This window comes from Podarcis raffonei, chromosome 3 (genome assembly GCF_027172205.1).
Source record: "Podarcis raffonei isolate rPodRaf1 chromosome 3, rPodRaf1.pri, whole genome shotgun sequence".
NCBI lineage: Eukaryota > Metazoa > Chordata > Lepidosauria > Squamata > Lacertidae > Podarcis > Podarcis raffonei.
The window spans coordinates 123,728,022-123,751,380 of record NC_070604.1 but is presented as its reverse complement, the minus strand read 5'-3'; the positions used below and the strand labels follow the sequence as shown (position 1 = coordinate 123,751,380).

General features: G+C 53.8%; 1 protein-coding gene across 2 annotated transcripts in view; it reads right to left on the bottom strand.

Annotated features, from left to right (window-relative positions):
* Positions 1-18,812, bottom strand: part of DNMT3A (DNA methyltransferase 3 alpha) — an 86,304-nt gene extending 67,492 nt beyond the window's left edge. The window contains exons 1-2 of one of the 2 annotated variants that reach the window (XM_053383853.1): positions 18,693-18,812; positions 4,481-4,675 (exon numbers count right to left, since the gene is read on the bottom strand). In XM_053383853.1, the coding sequence (XP_053239828.1) occupies positions 4,481-4,549 (69 nt within the window). In that variant the 5' untranslated portion in view covers positions 4,550-4,675; positions 18,693-18,812. The remainder of the gene's footprint in view (positions 1-4,480; positions 4,676-18,692) is intronic. The other variant, XM_053383854.1, reaches the window with a different exon arrangement.
* Between the last annotated feature and the right edge of the window lie 4,547 nt (positions 18,813-23,359).

Sequence of the window (23,359 nt, the reverse complement as noted above, 5' to 3'; positions counted from 1 at the left end):
TCCGAGCACAATTCAGAGCGTTGGTGCTGACCTTTAAAGCCCTAAACGGCCTCAAAGGCCCAGTAGACCTGAAGGAGCGTCTCCACCCCCATCGTTCAGCCCCGACACTGAGGTCCAGCACCGAGGGCCTTCTGGCGGTTCCCTTCCTGCGAGAAGCAAAGCTACAGGGAACCAGGCAGAGGGCCTTCTCAGTAGTGGCACCCGCCCTGTGGAACGCCCTCCCACCAGATGTCAAAGAGAAAAATAACTACCAAACCTTTAGAAGACATCTGAAGGTAGCCCTGTTAGGGAAGCTTTTAATAGCTGGTGAATTGTTGTATTTTAATGTTTAGTTGGAAGCCGCCCAGAGTGGCTTGGGAAACCCAGCCAGATGCGGGGTATAAATAATAATTTTTATTATTTATTATTATTATTATTATTCAAACTGGTGCCCAACATCTTGCTCTGCTTTCCCTAGGACCCCCCACCAGTGAGGCCGACAGGGAGGGTCTTGTTGCCTGGGCAGGCCAGGACCTCCAGACATGCAGCCCAGGCTTGTGGCGCATGCTAATCCAGCTGTTTGACTTGACCCTCCAAGGTGCCCTCCCTTCTCTCTCGAGATTGACAGGTGCCCTAGAAGATGGACAGGAAGAGAAGATGCTTCCTTGGCGGAGAAGACGTAGCCTGAAGGCCGACAAGCCAAGCAGGCGGGTTGCTATGTGATCCCAGGGCAATGTCAGGAAAGACCTCTTCCCCTGCGCAGGGAGGCTCCTCCCTCCAGCCGGCTCGGATCAGGTCCGCCCCGCTATAAATCAAGTTGCTCCACCTGTGCCTCAGGTGCGGCGAGCCACCTGGCTGCCTGCAAAGCCCCCAGGGCCCCTCCAACCCGCCTCCCTCCCTCCTGCTGTGCCTGCCAAACAACTCCAGGGAAAACTCCCTTGTTGGGGGGGAGCAGGGGAACAGCCCCCCTCCCTCCGAGGGCCGGATTCTCCTGCAGAAACAGGGCTGTACAGCAGGCAGCAAGTGACGGAAACAGCTGGCAGGAGCCTAGGATACTGGAGTGCCTCTGGGGCAGCCTGGGCACAGGAGCTGGGCGAGGGGGGGGGGGCAAAAGAGAATCACCCTCCTCTCATGTGGCTTCCAGAGGTATTGCCATTCTGTCTAGGGGCCACTGATATCACTCTCCTCCTCCATGAATAGACCTCATCCTCTTTTCAAGCCCTCGAGGTCCTGTGGCGGGGAGTTCCACAGTTCCAACTATGCGCTGCGGGGGGGAAGCTTCTCTCTTTCCTCTGTCCTGAATCTTCCACTGGATGCGCACACATTCTGCTGTGCTCAGAGAAGGGGAATGCGCGGGGGGGCGCACACCGGCGCACACATGCAGTGGAAACACAAAACCCCGTTTCAGGTGTCACCTGGGAAAGGCGCCTGAGAGACTGTGGCGCAGAACAGGGGAGGGAGGGCCAGGTGAAAGCCCGCAGGGAGCCCTCTGCACGAGCCCTGGAGCCTCCCTTGCAGCCTTAGCGGGCTCCTGCACCAGGGTGCCAGAGAACAGCGCAAGCGGCAGACTTGCAGGATGGGTGCCAGTCCCCGGATGGTCCTCAGCGGCAGCAGCAACACCTGAACGCTGCCCCTTTCCAGGTGTGGGGGCAGCAAGAGAGCCGGAAGCCGTGAACCGAGCCGTAGGGAAAACCCCACGGACACATAACACACGCCTTGATGGAGAGCAGCTCTGGAACTCGGCACCCTCAGGGCACAGCAGAGCAACCCTGAGTCAGTCCCGGCATGAGCCAGGCTGTGCCAGCTGGCTCCCAGCCCTCCGGTGCAAAAACAGGTCTCTTTCTCTCCCTCCGGTTTCCTTGATCCTGGAACGCCTCACCTGCATTCCGCCCCCCCACATGCGCATGACAGCTTTGCCTCTCTGGTCTCCCCTCCAAACATTATCCCATCCCAAACTGCCACATAACACCCCCTTCTGCATTTGTAAATACACAGATCTTCCCTAGTGGCAGCATCTCCCCTTTGGAACTCCCCACCACTTGAGTCTTTGCTCTGTTTGGCACCTGCTGAAAGCATTCGTGTTTAGACAGGCCCGTCCAGACATTCAGGAAGAGGATGAGCATTTTTGTCCGTTTCCAGTCCATTGTTATTTTAATTTAACTTTGAGAAAGGTTTATTGGGGGCGGGATTTGTTTTTGTTTTTTCTCTTTGTTCTTTCTTTCTTTTTTGTTTCATTTTCTTTCTAGGAATATAAAATGTGTATATAATTTTTGCATACATGTTGGAAATTATATTATAGTAAGTCCTGTAATGTAATATGACAACGTTTATCGATGTGATATAAAAATGTTAATAAATAAATAAAATGCAAATTCAAAAGAGAGAGAGAGAGAGAGAGAGAGAGAGAGAAAGGTTTATTGATAATGTTAATGCTTTCTTTAAACCACTTGCGAGGTTTTTGGGTCTTTCCCCCCCTTTTTAACCAATCAGTAGTATATAAATTGTATGAAATAAAACACAGTATTTTTAGTTGCCGGTTTGCCAAAAGTGTTTCAAAGATTGCAACTGCTTTTTTGATGTGTTGTTAATTATAGCGTACAGTTTATGCTGTACTTAACGATGTTTGCAAGACGCTTTGGGATTCGTGTGATGGAAAGTGTCGCAGAAATACAAGGCATCCGTCCGTCTTCCCCCTCCCTGGGCCTTTCTGAGAACTCAGCCGAGGCTTCTTCTAACAACCACAGGATACCAGCCCCCTGAGCCAGGCCTTTGCCCGCCTCTCACGAGAGAACAGAGCATGTGCAGAGGATCCTCTCTCCTGCACCGCAACCTGCCCCAGGGGCTTCCTGCAGAGGGCTGGACTAGATGTGCGCTGGGGGTCCCTTCCAACTCTGAGGTCACCCACACACTTTTGGCTCGGCATTACAGTGGTACCTTGGTTCACGAACAACTTGGAACCCAAACGCTGCAAAACCGGAAGTAGGTGTTCTGGTTTTCAAACTTTTTTCGGAAGCTGAACGTGCTCCATTTTTAGTCCCCCTGTGTTTCCTGTTGCGCTGCTAATTTGCGTCCTCCCCCCATTGTAATTCAAGTCTTCCGTTTCCGATTGCAGTGTTTTGAATTGATATTTGGAGCTTATATTTGGTGCTTTTGTTTTTGCTATTTATTTTACGTTTTTTGTTTTGAAGCTTTTCCGGTTAATTCGTTTTTGTGGCTGTGTGGATCCCAGTTCAGCTACTGATTGATTGATTGATTGATTAATTGATTGTGTGACTGCAGAAATGGAGAAAATCCCCCCATCCAAACAGTGACGATCATCAGTGCAGGTATGAAAAAAATTTAGTTTTAATTTTTATCATCTACAATACTGTTTTACTTATTTTATAATACAGAACATTGATTATTTATTTCATTATATGGATCGATGGTCTTGTTAGATTCATGTTAAATTGCTTGTAAAATTCATGTTAAATTGCTGTTTTAGGGGTTGTTTTTAAAAGTCTGGAATGGCTCTTTTGCATTCCTTTCTATGGGAAATTACGCCTTGGTTTTGGAATGCTTTGATTTTGGAATGGACTTCCGGAACAGATAATGTTTGAGAACCAAGGCAAAGCCCATGCCATAATGCTCTCTCTTCCTCCGCCTCTGCCGCTCTCCAAGTCCAGGCTGCTCCTCTGCCCCATAGACTTCAAAGCTGCCCGTCTCATTATTAAAGAATCAAAGCAGCTGGAAAGCACCTGAGGGTCATCTAGTCCAACCCCCCCATAATGCAGACGCTCCCACCCCAAAAACCGGAGCTGGGTTAAACCCGATGCTGGAGAAGACAGAGAAGACCTCTCCACAGCAGCCCATAATAATATTAATAATAAATTTTTATTTATACCCTGCCCTTTCCGGTTCAAAAACCGGGCTCAGGGCGGCTAACAACAAATTTAAAAGACTTTAAAACACTTAATTATAAAAACAGCATAAAAACATGAATAACAATAAAAATTAAAAATAAAAAATCAGTTAGATAATCCCCAGGGCTAGCTGGCTGAATTGGTCCTGCTTGGGCCAGCGAGGAGGCCAGGGGAGAATTAGCTGTGGGGTCTCAGAGCGGGAGATCTTCATAAAAAGGGGAGGGGAAGGGAAATAAAAGTTCAGGCTGAATTCAAATTAAAGGCCAGGCGGAATAGCTCTGTCTTACAGGCCTGACGGAAGGAGGTTAAATCCTGCAGGGCCCTGGTCTCATGGGACAGAGCGTTCCACCAGGTCGGAGCCATCACTGAGAAGGCCCTGGCCCTGGCGGAGGCCACAAACTTTGCACAGGTGCAATGGGCGTTGGAAGGGGCACCCAAGGGTCATCCAGTCCAACCCCCCAATGCAGGAATATCTTTGCCCAACGTGGGACTCAAACCCGTGACGCTGAGATCCATGGACTGAGCTCTCCCGCAGGCTGTTACAGGCCCTGCTGCCACCTTTCCCAATTACAGCCCCCCCCGCTGCCCCCCCCGCTTACCTTGTGAGCGTCGGCTGAATCCCGGTCGGCGGAGGGGCTTCTGGTGTCGACGGCCCCATTGGACGGCATGGCGAGCGAGGCGGGAGGCGGGTCCCCTTGGGGGGCTCAAGGTGCAAAAGGCTTTGGGGGGAGCGGGAGAGCTGGCGCGCCAAGGGCCCCCCTTTGCGGATGGATCCGTCCTGGTTTCCCTGCCACCTGCAAGGGCCAGAAGAGAGGAGGCGGTCAGAGGGCCAGCCCCAGGGCAAGAGGCGCTCACGCACAGGGGCAGGGAGAGCCCCTCGCAGGCCGGGGGGGGGGTCATTAAGCCACAGCCTTGGCTCTGGGTGAACTGGGGGGGGCAGGGCCACTTGCAGAAGGAAAGGTCCCCACCCGGCCCAGAGTCGTCCCCCCCCAGCACCCCTTGGTAGGGAAAGAGCTATGGGGTGGGAGAAGGAACAGGCCTTGGTGCTGCCCAAGGTGCAGTGGGGGTGGGGGCAAGGGGGGGAGGGGGGGTAACTGCATCTGCTGCTTCAAGGATATGAGTCCCGAATCTGGGACCCAAACCAAAAGATTCAAACTACAAGAAAAAGGAGATTCAAACATGCATTTTAAATTGCATCTTAACCTGTATTTTAAACTGGCTTTTTTTCTTTCTCTCCCCCCTTATCCCCCAATAATAATAATAATAATAATAATAATAATAATAATAATAATTTATTATTTATACCCTGCCCATCCGGCTGAGTTTCCCCAGCCACTCAAGTGTTAAAAACAATACAGCACTAAATATTAAAAACTTCCCTCAACAGGGCTGCCTTCAGATGTCTTTTAAAGAGAAGATAGCTGCTTATTTCCTTCGCATCTGAAGGGAGGGCGTTCCACAGGGCGGGCGCCACCACCAAGAAGGCCCTCTGCCTGGTTCCCTGCAACCTCACTTCTCGCAATAAGGGAACCGCCAGATTTTACTGTGATTTTATTGGTGTTAGCTGCCCTGAGCCTCACTGTGGCCGGGGAGGGCGGGGTATAAATAAAAATCATTATTATTATTAGGAAGAACTTTCTGACAGTGAGAGCTGTTTGGCAATGGAACAGTCCCCCTGGGGTGGCCTCTCCTTTGGAGGTTTTTAAGCAGAGGTTGGAGGGCCATCTGTCAGGGATGCTTCAGCCGAGATTCCTGCATTGGGGGGGTCAGACTGGATGACCCTCGGCGTCCCTTCCAACTCTATGAATCAGGAGCCGAATGCAACAGAGGCCTCCAGTCTGGGCACCTCCAACGCAACGGGGGAAGAACTCTGGAAATGGGTGTGTGTCCCCCACAAACAATAGTTCTGGTCCGCCCTCTACCTGGGAATGCCAAAGGGCCACAGGATGCGACCCCTCTGGCGCCCAACCCCCCACCATAAAGGAATTGCAGCTAAAGGGACGTAATGCGCTGCAAGTGAGCCAAGTCACAAGTGCAAGGCGGAGAGGGAATCAGCCCTTCCCAGGCGGAAGACAACCCCCCCCCCCGGCCCCCAGCCAGGCTAGGAACAAGATCTGACCCACAGTGGCACTCAATGCCCCCTGCAAGTGGGCATGAATTGCTGCGGAAGAATCTGAGCACCCTCCCTTGGCTCTTTCCCAAACCCAAATTCACATGCCAGCCCCTGCCAGCCCCCCAAGGTGCCCACGAAGGCTCAGGGCACCCAGCCCTCCCTGCCCCTCTGCTCTCGGTGTGGGGCTGATCTGGCTATGGGGAGCAGCGGCTCCGGATGAGTTCCTCTGCAGCATCTTTTTGGGGGGGAGGGTATAATATTTTATTTTATTTTATTTCAATCTCAAAAGTTACGTTTCGCCACCCATCAGTTATCCCAAATTCCACAATACTAATGAACTGCCGCTCGCCCACCAACGATGTTTGCAATACACATTTCGGACAACTGCATTTTGCAATTCCACCAAATCCATCTTCATCCTCTTTAACAGGTTTATTAATATGTTCTTGCTATTGTTCTCCCCTTAAACTTCGAACCCCGCTGCATACTTCGTAACTTCGTAAACAGACTAGAGATGTTTCTTATCAGGGCTGCCAGTTTTGCCATCTCTGCTTATTCCATACTCCAGGAAACATCTGTTCCCAGACTGCTTTGGGCCCTGCCCCCTTGGTCCCATAAACTCCTCCCCCTGTGCCCCCTGCCCCATAAGAAGCATTATTCAGAACAGCAGACCCAACCAGGGAAGACAAAAACCCAATGCAAACAGCAGCAATTTACTGCACATCTATTCAAAATCAACTAATACACTCCCCCAAACTGATGATATTTTCAAAGCCCAATACACACTTACCCCTCCAGTGAACCCCCTGCATCCCCTAACCTCTTAGAACCGCCCCCCAGGTAATCCCAGCACCCACTTTGGAAACAGGTCTAAAGGAAGCACCCAAGGAAAGGGAGGATTTGGCCCCCAATGGGACGCCCTCCTGCAACAAGGGGTAAAGGTAAAGGGACCCCTGACCATTAGGTCGAGTCGTGGCCGACTCTGGGGTTGCGGTGCTCATCGTCGCTTTATTGGCTGATGGAGCCAGCATACAGCTTCCAGGTCATGTGGCCAGCAGGACTAAGCCGCTTCTGGTGAACCAGAGCAGCGCACGGAAACACCGTTTACCTTCCCGCCGGAGCAGTACCTATTTATCTACTTGCTCTTTGATGTGCTTTCGAACTGCTAGGTTGGCAGGAGCAGGGACTGAGCAACGGGAGCTCACCCCGTCGTGGGGATTCGAACCGTCGACCTTCTGATCAGAAAGCCCTAGGCTCTGAGGTTTAACCCACAGCACCACCCACATCCCTTGCCACAAGGGGACATCTTCCCAAATCAGATGCAAAGAGACACTGCACACACCCACACACCCGGAAACGCAGCTTTCTAGGAAAGAGTAACAGATCTGGGGTTCGGTTTCCTTCAGCTCTCAAAACAGTCAGGTTGGGATCTCCCCTGAGCATCACAGAGACGGGGGCTTAGAGGAAGCCCCCTACCCAAGAAGGAGCCATCAGAACTGCCTGTGCCAAGCCCACCCCCCTCATGGGAAAGGGTCCTAGCACAGGGTCAGGGCACCTGCTGCCTTGCCAGCAAAACAAGGTCCCGGGTTCAAGTTACGCTGCTGGCATCTCCAAGGAGGGCTTGGAAAAACTGCCTGCCTGAGAGCCATCGCTGCTGTCGAATGTAGACAGACTGGTAGTCTGACTCTGGATAAATCAGATTCCTGGGTGCTGGAAGTCTCTCCCCCCCCCCCCACTCAACGGCCCCCTGGCAAACAGGTTTGGGTCCCCTCAAGAGCTCTGAGCATCTCACCTTCCTCTTGCCCCAGGAGGCAGCTGCTGTTTCCTGGATCAGGACCACAAACCGGCCTCTGCAAGGACCCTCTTGTCTTTGCCACAGCCTCCAGCGCAAAGGACCCCTTTCCTTGGCACCGCAACTCTGCCAAGCGGCAAAGCCTGAAGGAGTTGCAAGGAGGGGAGGGGGTGTGACACACGCACGAGGAAAAGGAGCCTTTTTGCACGACTCCCTCCCACGCAGAAGGCAGAGCTGCCAATCAGCCAGGTCTGCGAGGGGAGGGGCAGGCGAGGATGGAGACAGGAGAGTGCAGTGGAGCTCTCCGTCTCAGGAGGGGTTGGCCAGGTGCTTGAAAGCCCCCTCCCCACTTTGCCACAGGGCAGCCCTACTCAGAGAGGGGGTCCCCTATCAAGGCCGGCTGGCCGCCCACCCCACCCCCCTTGGCACAGCCCTGCTAAGCTCATGTGGCGAGAGGACTCAGCCTCACCCAAGTGGGGACAGGAGTGCCACAGCCAGAGGCAAAACTGGGCAAGGCTCAAATGCCAGGAAGAGTCTCTAGTCAGGCCCAGACCTGGGGGTGGGGTGGGGGGGCTACATGGTCTTTGGCGCCCCTTCCAACTCGACATTCCCACGCCTGAGTTAAGCCAGGCATTGATGGCACCCTGAGTTGTACGTCTTGAATCTGGTGCCAGTTCAACAGGTGCAGCCTGTGGTCCAGCCGTTATGGAGTCTCGGGGGACAACAAAACCAGCCCCGATCTCAAGCCCTCCAACACACAAGTCCAGAAACCAGACCTGCCTCCCAAGGCTTAAAGCAGGATCATGCTCTCAAACCTGAGAATCAGAAGGGACCCCTGAGGGTCCTCTAGACCAACCCCCTTCAAGGCAGGAATCTCAGCTAAAGCAGAAATATTGTAAAATGAATGAATGTTAGAATGATGTCGGATAGAAATTAAGTGGTTTCCAGCTGTAATGTTTTGAGTGATATGGAAAAAAAAGGTGCAGAAGTAGGCTAAAAATTATTGATAAGGATTTGCTGAACTAACAATTTGAACCGGAATACAAAAAAGGGAGGTACGAGGAGGTCGGGGAAATATGTTAATGAAAAATAAGTATTGTGAACTTTATGTGTTTTTAAACTTTTTTCTATTTTTTGTTATTTTTTCTTTTTTCTTTTTGATTCTTTTTTATTGTATTAACTTTGAAAACTTTAATAAATATCTTTTAAAAAAAAAAGGAATCTCAGCTAAAGCATCCCTGGCAGGCGGCCATCCGACCTCTCTTCAAAAACCTCCACCACCTCCTGGTTCCACGCCCAACAGCTCCCACTCTCACAAGGCTCTTCCGGAGGTGCAGTCGGAATCAACCTTTCTTGTCATGTGAAGCAGTGGGTTCGAGTCCTACCCTCCAGAGCAGGACCAATGGATTCAAGAAAAGAGATTCCCACGCAGGAAGAACTTTGGGACAGCAGGAGGTTCATCCAGTCTCCACATACAGACCTGTGCCAGGCGAAATGGCCGCCTGGAAAGTCAGGCCACTGAAAGAGGTCATTTATTTATTATAAATAATAAAATTTTATTTACAGTGGTACCTCCGGTTGAGCACTTAATTCGGTCTGTTCTTAACCTGAAACTGTTCTTAACCTGAAGCACCACTTTAGCTAATGGGGCCTCCCGCTGCTGCAGCACCGTCAGAGCACGATTTTTGTTCCCATCCTGAAGCAAAGTTCTTAACCTGAAGCACTATTTCTGGGTTAGCAGAGTCTGTAACCTGAAGCGTATGTAACCCAAGGTACCACCGTATATCCCGCCCTCCCCAGCGGAAGCCGGGCTCAGAGCATCTAACAACAATAAAAGTAACACTTTACAATCAATTGAAATGCATTCTAAAATCAATTCATTCTATTTATTGATTTATGTTTATTTATTGCATTTATATTCCACTTTTCATGGGGCACATACTTCTCCACCTCCCCATTTTGAGCTTACAACAACCTTGCAAAGTAGGCGAGTCTGAAAAGCAGTGAGTGACCCAGAGATCACCCAGCGAGGCTCTTGGGAGTTCTGGTCTCTCCCAAGTCCTAGTCCAGCACTCTAACCACTAGCCCAGCCCACCCCACAACGCAGCGGCCAACACTTTAGGCACCCCAGACTTTCAAGAGTCAAGAGCCAACGGCTGAACTTATTTCTTTTAGTATTTCATACACCTCCTCGTGCTTCCAGGGCTGTTTACATTTAGAAAAAACAAAAACGCAAACCAGAATTATAATTAAAAAACCATAGCAGCCGCCAAAGTCACTTATGCCTTAAATAGCCCAGCAGAGTAAAAATGTCTTTCTTTGCCGGCTGCCAGGAAAACAGCCTGGCTGCTGCCTGCAGGATCCCACCAGCGAAAGAGCCCTCCCCCCTCCTCCAGCCCCACCTTGCAGGGCAGGGGCACCCAAAGGGCAGCTGGGAGGCAGAGCCTTGGCATAGGGGCAGGCCCACATGGGCAAGAGAGGGCAGCTGGCACTGTGCCTACTGTGCTCAGGGCAGATCTCCCGCTTTTCTCTTCAGAACACAAGCTGCGATTCCTGCATTGCAAAGGCTTGGAGCGGATGGCCCTCTGCAATTCTAGGAGGTCCCATCCAAATTGCGCGCAAGAGAATACAAGAAAACGCATCAAATGCAAAATGTGTTCAGTCTTATCGCCATTTCCAGCCTCCTGCAAACATGTGCAGAGCAGCAGCTCTCGAACCCAGAGCAAGAACCAGGGCGAGGAGAACAGGGAAGATGTCAGGGAAGGGAAACTGCAGGGAAAGAAGAGCAGTGTCTTCCTTCTCAGTTGCAGAGAAGAATGGCAAAGAGGTTAAAAAGGTAAAGGGACCCCCGACCATTAGGTCCAGTCGTGGCCGACTCTGGGGTTGCGGCACTCATCTCGCTTTACTGGCCGAGGGAGCCGGCATACAGCTTCTGGGTCATGTGACCAGCATGACTAAGCCGCTTCTGGAGAACCAGAGCAGCGCACAGAAACGGCGTTTACCTTCCCGCCGGAGCGGTACCTATTGATCTACTTGCACTTTGATGTGCTTTCGAACTGCTAGGTTGGCAGGAGCAGGGACCGAGCAACGGGAGCTCACCCCGTCGTGGGGATTCGAACCGCCGACCTACTGATCAGCAAGTCCTAGGCTCTGTGGTTTAACCCACAGTGCCACCCGCGTCCCAGCAAAGAGGTTGGGTTTCTCTATCCTGGGAAAAGCTTCCCTGGGCCAGAGCACACTTTGCAGGAAGGCTTCTGTCGTCGGCCGGCAGGTTTTGTAGAGAGATAAAGACACACACACATTACGTAATATTCTATCATGTGCACAGGACGGAAACAGTAAACAGTGGAGTCCAAAGACCAAGAGATGCCACAGGAGAACCCAAATAAGAACAGGAAAGCTGAAAGCAGGATCCGTGCTCAAGAGTCCTCTCCCCTCCTGGGGTTTCCAGCAACTTGCATTCATGCAGAACCACCCAACCCAAAGGTGCCTCACCTTCCCCTGTGCCAAACAAAGTGCCCACGGGCTAAATGCACCCACTTTCGCCTGCCAGCGCCTGAGAATCCCCAGCGGGGAAAAGAGAGCTTGTTGCGCTGACGCCCTGCAAGCAGGACTGCCCCCCTTGGGGGCATCTGGAAACAGGACTGGATGGGCCCCCTTGGGGCTGGCGCCTCTGATGCTCTTGGTGCTCACGAACGGGACGGTGCCAAGCGCATGCCAGGGGGTGCCTTTAAGGACACCGGAGGACAAGAGAAGCCACAGCGGCTCAGCTCAGCCCCCACCAGGTGGCGATTTCGGGGAGGCCAGATGCACAGGGGGCCCCTGAAATCAGCCGTGCCCAAGCAAGCGCCCTTCAGATAAAAAGAAGTGCTCCTTCACGCAGAGTTAAACTCTGGAACGCCTTCCCACTGGAGGCAACAACAGCTGCCAACCTAGGGCTGGGCCAATTCACAGAGGAGATGGGCATGGATGGCACTGCTGTGCCTCTGCGGTCACAGACAAGAATGCTTCTGGGTACCAGCTGCTGGAAACTGCGAGAGGGGAGGTTTCAGCTGGGGCTGAAGGGGTTGCAGGGCACCCAGTTGGGCAAGGCTGTGCAGAGGGTCCCAAGACCCTCCTAGAATCATTCCTCTCACAGGCATCCTCACACCAGAGCTCTGGGCTGCTGCTGCTGCTGCCAACGCGGCACCCTAAGGGAGCTCCCTCTGGCCACTAGCCCTCCCCGCCTGTGGATGGCGCTAACCCACAGCGGCGGACTTTGGGCTTAAAAATTTCAGTGTTAGAAATTAGCCAGGCGCGTTTTGCTACTGGCACAGGTCGAATGATGACTATATGGAGATCTCTGGGCACCAGGCTGTGAAAACCTCCACTATCCATTTCCACTGTGTGTGTTTCTCCTTCTTGCATCCTGGGACAAGTGAATTGCTGTAAGAGCAGCCCAGAGATGTCGCTGAGAGCAAAGAATTGTAGAAGCGTAGCTTTGGGAGGGGTCCCCAGAGGCATCTAGTCCAGCCCCCTGGTGAACAGACACTCTGTTGTGGTTACCGTAACCTAGATTTAAGCACCTAGCTTACACACCTGAGTTTCTAACACTGCACCCCCTCTCTCCGCCTTGCCCATCCTTGTTGCAGTGTCTCTTGGCCCAGTGCCCAGTGGGGGCAAACCAGTCGTGCTCCCCTAAATCCGCCTCTGCCTCCCCACTGAGCCAAGAGGAGTGACTTGCCCAAGGCCAGTGAGGGAGAGGGAAGGAATCAGCGCCACCCGCAGGGCACAGGCACACAGAATTGCCCTGCTATCACTCTTGACAGACAGCCATCAATCCATAGCCAGGAGCAAGAAGAACCTGGGCTTCTTCCAAAGCCTGCCAGCTCCAAAGTCTTGGAGAAACACCCGTCCCAGCAGCCCCACAGGCGTGGGTCGCCTTCGGGGAGAGGAAGCTCCCTGGGCATCCTGCTCTCCTGTGCACCAGGGGGCAAACGCAGCAAGAGCGACAGCGTGGCCTAGCAGTTAGAGTGTCGGACAAGGCTCAGCTGTGAAACTCACTGGGTGTCCTGGGGCCAGTTGCCGCCGCTCACAGGGTTGTTGGAGGGTAAAGGGGGGGAGAACCCCCTAGGTCACCTTGAGCTCCCTAGAGGGAGAAAGGTGGGGTGCAGGGACAAATACATAAGCGACCCCCGAGCACAATCCTGCCTGCCAGACAGACACAAGATGCCAGCAGAGTCTATGTCTCTCAAGCGCTTGGGAAGCCCGGGAAGCCCCACGAGGGAACCCCAGATGGACACCCCCAAAACCCCTCCAGATCTCCCCAGGGGGAAAGGTGTTGTCTAGGGGGCAAGGCCTCCCCTTGGGCCCCAGTGCATGGTTCCAACTTCCAGCACATAGCAGGCTAGGCATGGACTGCGGAGGGGCTGCTTTCTCACAGCATCAGCTGTGACTCCGGGGGGGGGGGCAGAACACACCCAGCTGCCCTGCAGAGGCCGTTCTGCCCCACGGCTGGGGGAGCGACACACACATGGCCCCCCCAGGGAAGCTGAAACGGATCAAGGGGCCCAGCCCAGATGCCTCCTTCATCCAAGTCAGATTGGAAGAGCAGATTTCTAACCCGGTTCCAGCCAGCTCTGCCCTCTGTGGCAGGCGACAAGGAGCTTGTGACCCACTCATGTGGGTCACTGTGGAAGAGGCCTGGGTTCGAATCCCCGCTTGGGCCTGAAGCTCACCCGGCGACACCACCGCTCTGCCTGTCCTACCTTACAGGGTTGTTGCGGGGGTTAAATGAGGAGGGGGAGGACCACGCGTGGGGCTCCGTGGAGGAAAAAGTGGGGCAGATGCAATGAATCACAGCAATAAGGAGAAGGCCTTCTCTGCACCTAGGGACTCTGGGGCAGAAAGAGGAAGGGAAACGCCAGCATCACTGCCCTCCCTGAGGCGTGGCTCCATATGGTGTGGTCCAGTGGTTAGAGCAACGAACCAGGACCTGAGTGGCCAGGGTTCGAATCCCCGCCTGGCCATGGTGCTCTCACTGGGTGACCTTCAAGGGTGGCCACTGCCTCTCACGGCCCAACCAACTTCCCAGCGTTCCTAGAATGGTTCGAGTTGGAAGGGACCCCGAAGGTCATCCAGCCCAACCCGGTGCAATGCAGAAATTGTGGGGCTGCAATGCATGGTTGTTGCGGGGATTAAGTGAGGAGGGGGGAGGAGAACCACGTCCGTGGGAGGAAAAGGAGGGATATAAATGCAAGTAAATAAATCATGGCCATGCCGGGTTTTAGATGACTCTCTCGCTAGCAAGGCTGCGTCAGGCCTTCGTGCAGCCCTGAGGAATGGAGCAAGCTGCGGGGTGGATGTTCAAAACCCAGCGCTCTGGGCCACCTGCACTGACTGGCAGCAGCAGGTCTCTGGGGTTTCAAGTAGGGAATCTCAGACCCTCCAGGTGCCCCTATTTTCCAGGGACACCCCTGATTTAGAGAAGCCGTCCTGGTTTCTGAGTGATCCTGGAATGTCCTGCTTTTCCTTAGGGCGTCCCTATTTTCACTGGAGAAATGTTGGAGGGTATGGAGTTATCCGACCCCCAAGCCATCTGAATGCTTAATGTTTTATTATGTTTGTATATATGTTGGAAGCTGCCAAAGTGGCTGGAGCAACCCAGTCAGATGTGTGGGGTATAAATAGTAAAATCACCATTACTGAATGGGACATCCCTAGTTTCATTGGAGGAATGTTGGAGGGTATGGAATCTATTCCAGCCCCGGAAGTGGGAAACCACTTCTCAGGCCACATTTGCTGCAGCAAGAGGGACCGATAAATAGCTGCCTTGCAAGCAGGTTCAATCCTGATCATCTCAAGGCAGGCGTGGGAGAGAGTCCAGCCTGAAACCTGGAGAGAGCTTCTGCCGGCCAGTGCAGACAATATGGAGATAGATGCAGCCTTCCGGTGCAGAAGCGAAGGAGTCCAGGCCAGGGAGCAGCTCCTGGTCAGCCTGAGAGGATGGGGCCACCTCTGCTGTCCCGATAATGGATCTGCTGCAGGATCTTAAGACAGTGAGCCGCCTGTGGGTGCCTTGGCAGGAGGGCGGCATGCAACTCCAGCATAAACATGCACAGAGAAACAAATGCATTTAACGGGGCTGCACCGCCGTGAAGAAAAACCCCACATGTTTCCAACGTGCGCCAGGCCACACTCAGCTAACTGGTCCTGCCGCCAGAAGGGAGACGCAAGGACTTCCACTACCCGATGGGGATTCCACCCCCCCAAAAAAAAAACCTGACTGGGGGAACCCCCAGAACAGCATGCAGGGGGAGGGAAGATGGGGCTAGATTTCCGTCCGGCTGAAAAACAGGCCCTGACGGAACAACTGAACACAGCGCCTTAGTGAATTCCTCCCTTAATATAGATTTGAATTAGTTGCTATAAAGTGGGGGGGGGGGATCAAATATACTCTTAAACAAAGACTGGTTGGAAAAATGCCACCTTCTTGCCAGAGTCTGCGACCTGGACAGCATCTCCTGTGCAGGTGAGAAGCACACAAGCAAGTAGGACCCCCATAAAAGACGTTTGGGCCCCCTGAATCTGTTGTGGTGATGGGAACTGGGGGGGCTGCATTTTAATGTTTTAATGTTGTATTTTAATCTTGTTTTTAAGTTGTGTTTCAATCAACTTGTTTTTATTATTGGTTTATTGGTTTTATTATTGGTTGTTAGCCGCTGGGGAGGGCGGGGTATAAATAAAATTTATTATTATTATTATTATTATTAATAGCAACCTGCGGCCCCCACGGGTCCAGATGGAGAGCAGAGAGCATCCGAGCCGGTCAGGATGCGATGGCTCCAGTGCCCTCAGGCGACCTCCCTGCCTGCCCTCAGCGGCCCCCGTCCCCCCCCCCCATGCTATCTCATCAGGGGATTCCCTTTGGAAGGGCTGCCCAGGACAGCCTGCTGCTCTGGATTAGGAGAATTACAAGACAGCCGCCTCCTTCGCAGGTGGAGGGGTCAGGAGGCCCCTGCCGGGGGTCGCAACCTGTCTGCCCTCCCGGCTCCCAAAGGCACTGCCCCCCCCCCAGCATCCTTGGACAGCGGCTGACAAGAGCTGGAGGCCCCGTGTGTGCGGTGCAAAGCAGGACAGCCCTGGAGAACTCTGCACGCTCCCAGGAAACGCCTGCCCTCGCCTGGAGCAAAAGAGGAGATTCGCTATCAAAAGAAGAACTGACTGTAAAAGCTAAGAGGATGGATTGGGGGGGGGGAGAGGTGGTTCCCACCCTCCAAAGGAGGTTTGCGAGGCAGGAGCAGGGGAAAAAAGATGGGATCCTGCCAACTTTCTAAAGGCAAACATTCCTTTGTGCGCCTCCCGTCCCCCCTCCCCATTTCTCATGACAATCAAAGTTTGGCTCCCTCCAGGAGAAATTTATAAGAGATTATCCCAGCCTAGAGGCAGCCTCACCCGGAATCTAATCCTGCTATCCCAAGAGCAAAGGGGGGGGGCTGCAAAGCTGCCCCCTCCCCTGCAAGTTACCCCCGGCAAGCCGCCTGGCCTCCATTAGCCCCTCCAATGTTTTTAGACATCTAATTGGAAGGAGAAAGAGCCCCTGCCAACATGTTTCCAGCTGACTCAGCAGGCGAGGGGTTAGGGAGAGCGGACCCCCCCCCCAAATCTCCATCTCACAAAAGGTCGCCCCCTCCCCTTATTGTCAAGACCTTTTCAAAGCCGCTGGGCTGAAGAATTGGCTCTGGGGTTGAGGAGGAGAGAGAGGAGAAGAGAAATCTTGCTCCCCTCCCTCCAGCGACAGGGGGGGGTGCCAAGGAAGGTGGGCAGGCAGGTGGGCTGGCACAAGGGTTGAGGGGGCACCAGTGCCCTGCCCACCTGGCCCCATGCAGTGCCCACCCTCCTCGGCTCCTGCCAAGAAGGGAGCCAACTCCTAGCTGCCCCTTCCCCAAGCCCCACGGAAAAGCCCAGCCTGGCACAGGGAGGGGCACCCCGAGCTCCCCCCCCTTGCCCAAAAAGGGGTCACAGGGTGCTGCTCGGGGGTCACGCAAAAGTTTGGCAAGCGTTTAAATCAAGGTGCCCCTGGGTGGAGAGGGAGATGGTCATCCTTTTGAGGCAGGGAGGGGGCATTCCTGATCCTGGCAGCAGGAACCCCCCCAGGGGGTTTTGGAGTTTGGCAGGGGGCAGAGATGTCACAGGGTGAGGGGGGGCATCAGGGTGATCCTGCCAGGGCTGCCCTTGACCTGCCTCTCGCCACAGGGCACCCAGCTGGGGGGGGTCCTCTCTTGCACTTCCTGGGCCCGCAGGAGGCATTGGAGCCCCCCCTCCGCAACTGCAGGGCTGTGCCCATCTCCCCCCCCCCCGTCAACCACTGGTGGGGGCAACAGCAGCACGCAAAGCCCCCCCTTGCAAAAGAGCAGGAGGGAGGCGGAGCTGGGAGGCTGGCACCGTGCCAGTGGGCGAAGCCATCCCCGCACGCAACGGAGGGGGGCACAGCCGGGGGGGGGCTGTTGCACCAAGCGTGGGGTGGGGAGAATCCAGTCCGGGGGGGGGCTTCTACAGCGGATCTGCCTTGGTAGGGAGGGGTGGGGAGCTCAGCAGCAGCAGCCCCCCCCCCACGTTCGCCCTTCACCAGCCGCAGCGCAAAGCCTTCAAGGACACAGCTGCGCCCGACCCCCCCCCCCCAGCTCCGGGCAGAGAAGGGTGACAGGCAGCGCCTCGCCCCCCCCCCGGCAGGGAAGCCTCCGGCCAGGCTCCCCCCCCCGCGACCGAAACCGGGAGGGGGGGCAGCGATGTGCCCGGGAAACAGGCGCCCGCTCGCCATGCATCATTTCCGCCGCCCCCCCCCGCCAAAACGAGGCAAGGGAGGAGGGAGGGGGAAATGCACCAGCCTCCCTTCTCCCCCCCCCCGCCGGGCCAAGCTACAGGTGTGCGGGGGGGGGAGGGCGAGAGTTAGGCTCCCCCCCCCGCCGCCCCTCCTAAGCAGAACCCCCCCGATCCCCCTCGTCGCCTCTCCTGCCCCCCCCCGCCCTGGAAGGAAAGAGGGGCGCCCCCCCCCGAGGGTCATGCCAGGCTGCCATGTTTGCCGCCCGCTTGGCAGCAGAATGTCAAACCCGGGAAGCGGAGGCGATCTGGGGGAACCCCCGGGTCTCCCCCATGCGTGGCTCGGGGGGGTGGGGAGTGGGGTGGGGGGCTCCCATCTTTGCAAACCTCCCCCCCCTCAAATAGAGCAGACACGGGTCAGACACGTCTGCAGAAATGGGGGGAAATTAATAAATAATCACAGCCGACCCCCCCTCCCTCCCCCCTCCCTCTCGCCCGGGCACACCGCACGGCGCACGCGCGCACACGAACACAGGCGAGGGGGGGGGGCGCCTCGCCGCACTCTGCCTCCTCCCCCCCCCCCCGCGCCAAGATACCTTCCTGTCCCTCCTCCTCCCTGCCAGATACGTGAAGTTCAAGTTCAACCCAAGGGGCAGAATCTCGAGGGAGGGGGTGATGGGTGGAAAACGGGGGGGCCACACAACATGCAGCCTTGCCAGTCCCCATGCCAACCCCTTTGAACTTGAAGGGGGGGGAGAGGTGGAGGCGCTGCCAACCCCCCTCCCCTCTCTCCCTCCAACCCATCCCAGCAAGTGGCGGCGGGGGGGGGGAAGCCTCCCATTTCCGTGCAATGCAACAAGCGGGGGGGGGGAGAGTTGCTGCTGCTGCTGCTGCGATTTGGGTACCTTGCAAAATGCAAGCCGAGAAAGGCTGCGGGGGGGGGCTCTGCCCGCTTCCCTGCAGCAGCAGCAGCATGTCAAAGCAGCGCCCCCCCAAAAGAGGGGCATCGAGGACTCCCCCCGCCCCCCCATGCAAACTGTCAGCTGCTGCTGCTGCCCCCCCCGGAGGGGGATCCCCCTCCTCCTCCTCCTGCCCCCCCTTTTTCTACCTTGCTCCCCGGCGCTGGTCTTGCAGCTGCTGCTTCCTTCCCGGGGGGGCTCCTCGTCCGCCTCCTCCTTCCGCGCTGCGCTCGCCTTGCCCTGCCCGGGGAGGAGGAGGAGGAGGAGGAGGAGGCCTCGCCCGCCGCCGCCGCCGCCGCCACTGCAGCACCGAAGCCGCTCGGCTCGGCTCGGGCGCGATCGGCGCGCAGTGCCCGCCTCCCGCCCACAGGGGGCGCCAGAGAGGGAGACAGAGAGAGACAGCGCCGCCCGCGCCCGGCGGGTCCTAGCGCCCCGACGCTTCTCCCCTCGGGTCCCGCCTGGCCAGAGCTGTCAACTAAGGGCATTTGAAAATAAGGGACAGAAATCCGCCACATGCAGATCCAAGAGTGACTGTTTATGCTTATTCCTTCCTGCACAGAAGAGGCTCTTCTGCTGGGCTGTTGTGGAGCCTCAGTGGCCCAAATGTAAAGCTGAGAATGGGTGGAGACAGATGTTTTGCAGTGGCACCAATTATGCTATCCTAGGCTGCATCCAGGGACACGGTTGGCGCTGTGGGTTAAACCACAGAGCCTAGGGCTTGCCAATCGGAAGGTCGGCGGTTCGAATCCCCGCGACGGGGTGAGCTCCCGTTGCTCGGTCCCTGCTCCTGCCAACCTAGCAGTTGAAAAGCACACCAGTGCAAGTAGATCAATAGGTACCACTCCGGCGGGAAGGTAAACAGCGCTTCCGTGCGCTGCTCTGGTTCACCAGAAGCAGCTTAGTCCTGCTGGCCACATGACCCAGAAGCTGCATGCCAGCTCCCTCGGCCAATAAAGCGAGATGAGCGCCGCAACCCCAGAGTCGGTCATGACTGGACCTAACAGTCAGGGGTCCCTTCACCTGGCCACAGCTGTCAACTGACAGATTTGAAAATAAGGGACCAGCAGCCTCGAAAATAAGGGATCAGCAGCCAAAATAAGGGATTTGGCTTAGCTTATACGTAAATCCGCCACTGATGGAGCCATGCTGCTTTGGCTGCGACTGACTGTGTTTTGCAGGGGGTTGGACTAGATGATCCTTGTTGTTGTTCTTGTTGAGTCGTTTAGTCGTGTCCGCCTCTTCATGACCCCCTGGACCAGAGCACGCCAGGCACTCCTGTCTTCCACTGCCTCCCGCAGTTTGGTCAAACTCATGCTGGTAGCTTCGAGAACACTGTCCCACCATCTCATCCTCTGTCGTCCCCTTCTCCTTGTGCCCTCCATCTTTCCCAACATCAGGGTCTTTTCCAGGGAGTCTTCTCTTCTCATGAGGTGGCCAAAGTCTTGGAGCCTCAGCTTCAGGGTCTGTCCTTCCAGTGAGCACTCAAGGCTGATTTCCTTCACAATGGAGAGGTTTGATCTTCTTGCAGTCCATGGGACTCTCAAGACTCTCCTCCAGCACCAGTCCATGGGGTCACAAAGAGTCGGACATGAGTAAACGACTCAACAACAACAAATATTCTGAAAGCTTACATAACCATTCTCTTTTTACAGATTAAGCACCGCTACTGAGATCAGCACTGTCTCTGAGAAATGCCCCCTTGCTATCACGATCAGCCTAGAAGTTCTATTTCTATCTATTACTTAAAGCTTTGTGACAAAATCTAACTTTTGTTGTTTCCAAATATCACCTGTGTCTCTTTGCAGCATCCTGTAGCATTGAGTTCCACAGGTTAATTCAGATCGGGGGAACCTTACCTTCCAGATGATGCTGGGGCGGATGGGAGTTGTAGGTCAGCAACTTGTGGAGGGGCAGAGGTGTCCCACTCCGGAGTTGGTTATTCATCTTTCTTTTCAGAGCTGAAGTTGAGGCAGGAACAATCCCATCTGAGCACATCCTCACTGCTGCAAAGCCATGGAACCTTTTCCCCAGAGAGAAAGAGAGAAGTAGAGAGCAGTCCTCAATAATGCATGCTGTACTGTGTGCTTTTGAGCATGGGCAGAGTGCCTCCCCACACCAAGTTCATAAATGTACCAACCAAGCGCATACATTGATGTGTGGACCACATGTCTGGAGCAGCACAGGAGGACCGCCCTGAAACCATTTTCACTCCCAAACTGATCAAATGTTTTCTCTGCAAGGAGGGAGGACGTGGGGGAGCCTCCCCATTGTCTTTTCCTTCACAATCCTGTCTTAAGGGTATGTCTGTGTATGAATAGGGTGAGTCTGTGACCTGGCTCAGTATTTGTCATTACAAAAGACTAGCCAGGCTCCCCAGGGTATCCAATCAAGTGAGCATTAACACCTAGACAGCATCTTAAACAGCAGAGACATCACCTTGCCAACAAAGGTCCGTATAGTTAAAGCTCTGGTTCTCCCAGTAGTGATGTATGGAAGTGAGAGCTGGACCATAAAGAAGGCTGATCACCGAAGAATGGATGCTTTTGAATTCTGGTGCTGGAGGAGACTCTTGAGAGTCCCATGGACTGCAAGAATATCAAACCTCTCCATTCTGAAGGAAATCAGCCCTGAGTGCTCACTGGAAGGACAGATCCTGAAGCTGAGGCTCCAATACTTTGGCCACCTCATGAGAAGAGAAGACTCCCTGGAAAAGACCCTGATGTTGGGAAAGATGAAGGGCGCAAGGAAAAGACCCTGATGTTGGGAAAGATGAAGGGCGCAAGGAGAAGGGGACGACAGAGGACCAGATGGTGGGACAGTGTTCTCGAAGCTACCAGTATGAGTTTGACCAAACTGCGGGAGGCAGTGGAAGACAGGAGGGCCTGGCGTGCTCTGGTCCAGGGGGTCACGAAGAGGCGGACACCACTAAACGACTAAACAACATGATGTATCTGGGGGTGGCTTTGGACTCCAGGGCGGACAATTTAAAATGTCTATATAAGGCCTTGCACACCTTGCGCACCATTGTTCGAGGTCCTCCTCCTTTCTTCGGGGGGGGGGGGGAAGCACCCTGTTGCAACAGCTCAATAAAGATCAGGCCAACTCAATATTCTCTGGTTGGCCTCTGTTCTTTTCTCCTACAGATGGAGAACCTGCAAAGGATTCTATAAGTGCTCTTGTGTTCCCCATAAGGGAATAAGGGCAGATTTTCATTTATTACACAGGTTATGGGCAGTCTTCTTATAAACCCCTTTTCTAATGAGCCCTGAGCATGTTCTCACCAACAAGGCCAGAGAGCCAATAAACAAACAGAGAGAGCCGGTGGATCTCTGGGCTTCCCAAGAAGAGAAGTCAGTGGCACAAACCATCCCTTCTCTGGCTGAGGGGAGAGACTTCATCAGGCAAGGCCTCCTCCCGCCTGCCTTGCCTCACCCTCCAGTCTCTGCTTCTCAGTTTGTTTTGTATTATTTCATGCACTGTGACTTGCCGTTGTTTTATTGATTGTAGTCCATGAATAACCATAGTTTAGGGGTCCTGGGCCCTAAGGAAGTCAGACTATCCTCCATCAGGGCCAGGGCCTTCTCAGTGGTGGCTCCGACCTGGTGCAATGCTCTGTCCCATGAGACCAGGGCCCTGCAGGACATTATCCTTCTGCAGGGCCTGTAAGACAGAGCTATTCCACCTGGCCTTTAATTTGAATTCAGCCTGATCTTTTATTTCCCTTCCCTTCCCCTCCCCTTTTTATGAAGATCACCCGCTCTGAGATCCCACAGCTAATTCTCCCTTGGTCTCCTCGCTGGCCCAAATAGGACCAATTCAGCCAGCTAGCCCTGGGGATTATCTAACTGATTTTTGTTTTTTGAATTTTATCGTTATTCATGTTTTTATACTGTATTTTATGCTGCTTTTTTAATTAAGTGTTTTAAATTTGTTGTTAGCCACCCTGAGCCCGGTTTTTGAACCGGGAAGGGCAGGGTATAAATAAATAAATAAAAATTATTATTATTATTATTAGTTTAGAAATAATTTATTTTAAATGCTAATAGTAGATTTCTGCTTATTTTTTATATGCTGATATTTAATATCATTCTATACTATTCTAATGGATTGTTGAATGTTACTTTATTTGATGCAGGTTGCTTATTTTAAAGTTATGTTTTATTATCACATTTTTGTATTGGATTAGTTTATATAATAATAATAATAATTTATTTATATCCCACCCTCCCCAGCCGAAGCCGGGCTCAGAGCGGCTAACAACAGTATATGGCGTACATTCTCTGTTTCTTCAGGTTGTGAACCTTGGGTATTGTAAAACAGAAAGACGGTGCACAAATTAAAAGCGACAATGGTGGTGGTGATGATGAGTTGTCCACACAAAGGCAATTCTGTCGCCCAGGGGAAAGATCACAGCTGCAGCTCTGCCTTGTAGTAAACCAGAAGGCAAATATCAAAAGGCACTTTTTTTAAAAAAGGCTGTTGTGTTTAGCCTGGAGACGAGGAGACAGAGAGATCTGCAGGGCTGTCCCATGCAAGAAGGAGCCACCTTCTTATCTCCTGCAACAGATTAAAAGGACAATGAAGGAGATGGGAGATTGTGGCCTCTCCTTTTACGGCCCTCTGTCCAGGAACCTTTAGCTGTGATTCCTGCATTGCAGGGGGCTGGACTAGAGGACCTTTGGAGTTCCCTTCCAACCCTGCCATTCTATGGTTCTATGAGATTTAAACAGCCGCAGTCTCATGTGTTTGTGGTGGAGGGGTGCATGTGCAGAAGCCGCTGTCAGTGCTGGCCGTGGGTGGTTTGGGGGGAGCTGTG